Genomic DNA, 7,100 nt, shown 5'->3' on the forward strand with positions numbered 1-7,100 from the left:
TACAGGTCAGGAAAAAAGAAAAAATGATACCAGCCCCACCCCTGTCTCGTCTTTCCAGGGTTGCTGTGAAACTGGAATGAGATTATGAGTTTAGGAAACTTTCAGGGAATAGAATGATACAAAGCATAATTTATTTTACATCTCAGACTAACCTGATATAAAATCACCACAAACAATGTCTATAAAGAACTTAGCTCAGTGCCTGGCATGCAGTAAGTGCTCAATGAATGTTAACTATTAGCATCCCTGCTCTCTGTGTTCCCAACTAGCCAGGGGTGACGGTGGCAGTCTGTTATTGGCTGAGAAATCTCTTCATTAGGTAAAAAACACTTAGACACTTAGAGGTACTGCCTTCTGAATTGTCACCAACCATTCAGTAGATCCTAGATCTAATGTAATCTAGAATGTAAGTCATTCTCCAACTGTCAAAATAACCGCTCAATGAATGCTTTCCATTTCCACATTTCCATAGCTCAAAGCTGCTGATCACAACAACCAGACCAAGCTGATGATGACGGCTGAGTGATGAAACAGTGACCACAGGGAAAGATGAAGTTAGTGTAATAAAGATGGGAGGGGCTGAAGGAAAGTATAAATAACTGTTAGGGAGTTCAGAGCAAACCTGAGCACACTGTCTTCCTGAACTAAGGTGGAGAATCCTGTCCCCCACAGACCTGGCCTGAAAAACTCCATGGGGAGAGAAGTCCTAAGCCTGGAGCTCTCCTTCCCACAGACAGTTTAACTACTTTTAGGCAGATGGGCTCTTAGGGACAGCAAATAGTGGGACCTGGAACCAGAAGTCTAGGAACTAGGCTTCCTTGTCCTCCCCTCAGAGACCCCAATAGAGGCACAGTCCCCACCTTCCCTGGAGCAGAGGGCCTCCATCTGCCTAAATGGAGCCCTCTTCCTCCTTCCTGTTTATGCCCAGAGCTGCTTTTCAGTCCCACTGCGTGCCCCCATGCCTAACCATACCCACTGATTCTCCTAGGTGTTCCAGAGGAAAATACTGAGCTGAGAGCTCCATTTTCTGCTGGTCCTCTGCACCTCACAAGGAAAGATTTAGACGGCTATGAAATTTATCTTCTGTTTGAGTGTCCTTGCTGGTATGTACCCATGACTTTCTACTCTGTCCTATAAGGCACAGGTTAATATAGGATGGAGTGAGGCAGAGGCAGGATGTGTGGAAGGTGCAAAAGAAGAGTCAAGAAAAACTGTCAGAAGCATAATTAGGGGTCTCTCCTCTCAGACTCCAAAGCCTCTCGGGACAGGCTGAGCCCCTAGTGCTAAGCTACGGGGTAGGTTATGGTGTACACCTGCCCCAGAGAATGCTCAACAGTGAGTGTTCCACCCTGGTTATTCCAAAATGTGGGCTTCATCACACAGTGGGCAAGCCTAGAGTAGTCACAAGGACAGAGTACTCATTTTGACATCTGATATGCCCCCTTTTTCAAAAGCTTAGAGACTCAGAATGCAGGGGATGGAGAGCGTGGGAGCAAAAGATCAAATGCTAGGGCCCTATGTCCTACACTTCCTGACTACCATGAAGTTCTTCTGATGGCAGAATTTGCTGGTGGGGCCTTTCCCACCACACCCTGACTTGCCTAGGTCGCATCACAAATTAGCTGTGTGAGCTTGGACAAGTTAATTAATCTATCCGTGCTTCAGTTTCTACAGTCAAAATGGGGATATTACTACCTACATTATAGAGTCATTGTGAAGATTAAATAAATCTATGTTAAGCACTTAGAACAAGAGCTCAATATCTCTTGTCCTTAATAATACTCCACCCCTTTTTCCTTGGGGTTTCTAACTGTGTGACCACACAGAGAAGGGTGTGGTGAGGTACAGGACTGGGCTTGGGGAGGATTAACGTAAGAACCAAGGGCAGCTGAGACAAGAACAATATTTCTGATACTAGAATCAGCCTTCCTCCTGTCTATTCTCTAGTTTTTTCAAATAATATAATTCATTTATAAAAGCACTGCATGTTCATACTAGAAAATTTGGAAATATTAAAAAGTAGAAACAATAAACATCATTCATAATCCCACCTCAGTCAACACATGCTAATGCATTGTCTGAATTTACTCCCAGGCTTTATTTATTTTTAATGGTTTATTTTTGTTTCTTTACTTGTTTTTAGACAATTAGATTACTGGATTAAATGTACATTTTTATTTTTTAACTTAAAGGTTATCAATATTTCCTCTGCGGTTTAATATTCTTTACAAATACAATTTTAATATATATGACGTTCCATTTGTTCATATACTTTTGTATTTCACTGTCCAACATTACTGCGTTGGACACTCATATTTCAACCATTTAGCTATTATAGTGTTAAAATGAGCACATTTATTAATAATCTTTGTCTACATCTGATTATGTCTTTAGAATCAAGAATTCTTGGCTTTGGAAATATTAGGTCAAAGGTTGACAAACCATTTACAATTCTTGATGCCCATTTTTAAATTGCTTTTCAAGAAAATAGAATAAATTCCCATTCCTATAAGCAGTAAATGAGAGTCTCTCTCATTGTACTTTCTTAGACTGAATATTACCAATATTAAACAAAAATGATTAGTATAAATATTAGATGAAACACTATGTCATTTTGATTTACATTTTTATTCGAAAAAAATGTCAAACATTTTCACATTTCCTGGCCAACTGATTACTTCTTTAAAATCATCCATATTTCTATTCAACTAGGAAGTTGTTGATTGTCTTATTCGTTCTAAGAACATCTTATTTATGTTTCTCAGGGACATTTTTCCCCGCTCACTCATCTGTGCAGAAAGAAGACCATGCCCCCTATTTGGTATACCTCAAGTCTCACTTCAACCCCTGTGTGGGTGTCCTCATCAAAAGCAACTGGGTGCTGGCCCCCGCTCACTGCTACCTACCGTGAGTGCTGGGCATCCTTACCCACTACAACAGCTACTACTCATTCTGCGTCGGTGGTTCTCAAGTAGAGGGAGCTTCCCCTCCAGGGTATTTACATTTGGCAAAGGCAGACATCTTTGGCTGTCACAGTGGGATGAGGGATGGGGGAGGCTGTGCTAAGGGCGCCTCCCCAGCGAAGAGAGGCCAGGGCAGGGAGGCGGCTAAACACCTTACCACGCACAGAGCAGCCCCACCGCAGAGCAGTACCCAGCCCCAAACGTCAGCAGTGCTGCTCTTGAGGAGCCCCGTTCTACGTACTATGCCTCCTCAGTCTCCCGTCGGTTTTTCAAGTTTTTTACTGGCAATAGGAATGTGTTTTGTCAGTTAAGGGACCAGCAGGTAACTGATGGTACACTCAAATTTGATTAAGTTGAGGAGAGTTTATAAAAAGAACTAATGACAAAGGTATGGTCTCGTTATAGGGAAAACACAGGGAATAGTTCAGTCCCCCCGCATTTAGTATTAGAAAGGTGCAGTTACTACCCCTAGACCTAAAGCGGCGGGGGAGAGAATGTTTACAAGGCGGGAGGTGGGGGGAAGAGAGAGACAGAGAGAGAGAGAGAGAGAGAGAGAGAGAGAGAGAGAGAGAGAGAGAGCGCTGTGCGCAGGGACTGCCTGATAGGGGCTGTAACCACTGGTCAAGAGACAGCCAACAGCCACGCCCTGTGGCAACCTTACAGGAAGAAAGATGGGAGGATAAATACTCCAACCTCTCCCTTCTCCCTCCCCTTACTTGCCGGTGCTTCTTATTGGCCAAATACCAATTAAACGCTAGAGGACCAGAAAGCCCACTGACTTAATCCACATATATCACCTTCCAAAGTACAGAGCAGGATGAAAGAGTTGTGAGTAGATCTGATGAAGCAAACAGGAGATACCCAACACTCAAGTCACCTCATTCTCTTACCTCCACCAGAATGGAAATGCCCAATCTGACAGGCTGGAGCTGGAAAGGAGGGAAAATAATATTTCTATGCCATGCATCCTTTTCTTCTCCACTACATTAAGGACACTACATGAAAACATAGTGGTTAAAGGCTCCACCACTTAACTGTGTGACATGGGTGAACACTCTTACGTGCCTCCATTACTTCATCTGTAAACTGGGGATCCAAAATAGAATCTACCTCACAGATTTGTTGTGAGTGGTAAATGACGTAATCCAGAATCCAAATAAAGACCCTGGCAAAGCATCTGGCACCCTATAACATTCAACATCAGCTTAGATGATGATGACGAGGATGATGATGATTACTTCCAACCCCTTATCCCTCCAGAAACCTGAAAGTGATGCTGGGAAATCTGAGGGTCAGAATCAGAGATGGGACAGAGCAGATAATTGACCCTATCCAGATTGTCCGCTACTGGAACTACAGTCATAGTTCCCCCCAGGATGACCTCATGCTCATCAGGCTGGCTAAGCCCGCCAACCTCAACCACAAAGTCCAGCCCATTCCCCTCGCCACCAGCACCGTCAAGCCAGGCACCATCTGTATGCTTTCAGGCTTGGACTGGAGCCAAGGCAACAGCGGTGAGTACACCTCCCACAGAAAATCAGGGTCATCAGTGATCCCTGAAGAGGAGCACCCATGTCTGTACAGCTGAGAAGGGAGGAGAATGGATGGAGACCACAGGGAGATACTATATGAGTGGCCTGACAAAAAGAGACCCTCCCAGAAGTCCAAAGCTCCTCCCTTCCCAGGGTGACTCATGCTCCACTGCTTCTTCAGAGCCTTGGCAGAGGGGGCCACCAGGCCACCTGACTCGGCACAGCGGCCACGCCATTCCTGATCGTCAGGGGTACAATTCACATTAAGGAGTCTGTGCTCCTCTCTCCCATACTGGCTCACTTAACATGTGGAGAACACCTGAGAACTTGAGTCAGGTCACCTCTTATGCCTCCAAGAACAGACACAGAGAAGAAAGAAAACTGCTTTTTAAAGGGACATAGAGCCTATGTCAAAATCCTCAAGATTAACTCTCATAACCATGCACAAAATCATGTCTTCCCTTTGTCTCATTATTTTCTTCAGACACACACAAAACACCAGTTGAAATGGAAGGTGGTAATTGGAGCGCTAAATAACAATTGTGAAAAAAAAAAAAACAATTGTGAACAGGAAGGTTTCTTTTATCCCTGTCTTCCCTCAGGCAGACACCCTGATTTAAGGCAGAATCTGGAGGCCCCCATGATGTCTGATGCAGATTGCCAGAAAACCGAACAAGGAAAAAGCCACAGAAACTCCATATGTGTTAAATTTGTGAAAGTGTTCAGTCGAATTTTTGGGGTAATCTTTTCTCTCTATTCAACTTTCACTTACTTGTATTATATATGTCCAGTTAACTATTTAATCATGATATTTAAAAAACTGAAAGCCCACAGCTTCATAATTTTTTGAAAATTTGATAAGGCTGCAGCAAAGCCCCCCATTATCTTCAGTAAAGGGCCCTCCTTAGAGATGTCTGTATTCATTAAAGGGCATCACGCAGCACCTAGAGTTAATAACACTTTGCTAGGTTTTTACTCTCATAGATGCAACTTTGAAACGGGCATTGCTTTCAAAAAATTCAAACTTTTCACAAATTGAAACTGGCTTCACCAGTTCAAACAAATGGAGTTTGACTCATTTTACATGTGAGTTCTAGAAAGGTTTTTCTCTTTCTCAGTGTCACACAAGACTAGTTACGGCAAAGCTAGATAAATGACTCAAGCTTCCAGTCTCCCAACTCAGTGCTCTTTTCTTGATGCAGCGTGCTACCTCTAGACAGGGCGCATCCACATTGCGGACGAGAGGGCTCCTATAGGGGGAAGATCTGACCATATCTGTCTCTCTCTCTCTCTCTCTGCATGATCCCTGTAGGAGGTGGCCGTTGCTACTGTCATCTGCAAAGGCAAGCTACAGGGGATCGAGGTCGGACACTTCATGGGAGGGGATGTGGGCATCTACACCAACGTTCAGAAATACATCACCTGGATTGAGAACGTCACTAAAGACAAATAAGACTACACTACTCCCTCTGCATCCCAGTGGCTCTGCCATTGACAATACTAACCACAACTTTCCCCAAATTCAAAATAAAATGTCCAAATAGAAATATTTGGATGTATCACACCAGCATCCTATGTTTTATTTGTGTCTCTGTCCATATCCCATAATGATCTGAAGAACCAAGAACAAAACATGAAATAAGCACTTTCTATACTGTACTGGGTTATAGCCATTATCTCATTTAATGCTTATTATAACAAGCCTTTGAGGTTACCGTATATTCCTACTTTACAAATCAGAAAATTGAGACTAATATAGGTTACTTAACATTATTATAGCTGGTGATTATCAGAACGTGAAATGGAACCCCAAAATGTCAGATTTTCAGCCCTGTGCTCTTAGCCTCGAAATTACAGGCAAGTCCATAGCATCACAACAGATGCTGGCTTCTGTTTTCCTGCTACCTCTCTTAACATTCAAAGGGCTTGAAGCTCTCAATTGTGTCTCAGATCTTGGGTACTGAAATAAACTCTCCCCAAAATGCAGCAGGCTGAAGGGAGAGAGCTAGTGGATGGGTAGGAGGTTGAAAAGAAATGTGAGGACAGTGACGACAATCACAAATCAAGTCCAAAGGGAGGCCTGGCAGCTCCAGAGCAAGATGAAGAAGTCACTTGGATCCAAGGAGAGCACAGCATCAGGGCAGCACCAGAGCTTAAGAGGTAGAGATAGCTGAGAGGAGGTGAAAGAAGGGCAGCAATTGGGTTTGGCCTCAGACCATGGGATTAACAAGGTCAAGAAAGCAGGTACCAGTCCTCTGGTTGAGAACTTGGTAAAACATCTCTCCAGATATCCCAGATCTGGAGGTGAGAGAGGAATTCAGGATACCCAAGAGATTTGGTCACATAGGACAAGGAAGGTTAAAGTAATCTCCCAACAGATGAAGATTCAGGAAACAACCCCACACTATCCTTGAGTGATATTTTCTATTATTTGTATAGAAATATAGATTATATATAGATTGTATAGAAAATACAATCTATACTTTAATGACATCTGTGTTAGGCAGAATAATGCCCCCCCAAAATGTCCACACCCTCATCTTCAGAACCCATGAATATGTTACTTTACATGGAAAATGCAGCTTTGCAGATGTGATTATGCTTA

At 43.2% G+C, this 7,100-nt stretch overlaps 1 protein-coding gene across 2 annotated transcripts; it reads left to right on the plus strand.

Annotated features, from left to right (window-relative positions):
- Positions 1-622: 622 nt before the first annotated feature.
- PRSS37 (serine protease 37) lies at positions 623-6,062 on the plus strand. Of its 2 annotated transcripts, XM_007103332.2 has the most exons (6): positions 623-649; positions 989-1,103; positions 2,766-2,907; positions 4,224-4,477; positions 5,098-5,234; positions 5,808-6,062. In XM_007103332.2, exons 2-6 carry the CDS (start codon positions 1,070-1,072, stop codon positions 5,946-5,948), a joined length of 708 nt encoding a protein of 235 aa, XP_007103394.1. In that variant the 5' UTR covers positions 623-649; positions 989-1,069; the 3' UTR covers positions 5,949-6,062. The 2 variants fall into 2 exon arrangements, with proteins under 2 accessions (XP_007103394.1, XP_007103395.1); XM_007103333.1 differs by lacking the exon at positions 623-649 and having other exon boundaries at positions 1,070-1,103; positions 4,224-4,474; positions 5,808-5,948.
- The last annotated feature ends 1,038 nt before the right edge of the window (positions 6,063-7,100 follow it).

The sequence above is a fragment of the Physeter macrocephalus genome, chromosome 5, assembly GCF_002837175.3.
Source record: "Physeter macrocephalus isolate SW-GA chromosome 5, ASM283717v5, whole genome shotgun sequence".
Lineage (NCBI taxonomy): Eukaryota > Metazoa > Chordata > Mammalia > Artiodactyla > Physeteridae > Physeter > Physeter macrocephalus.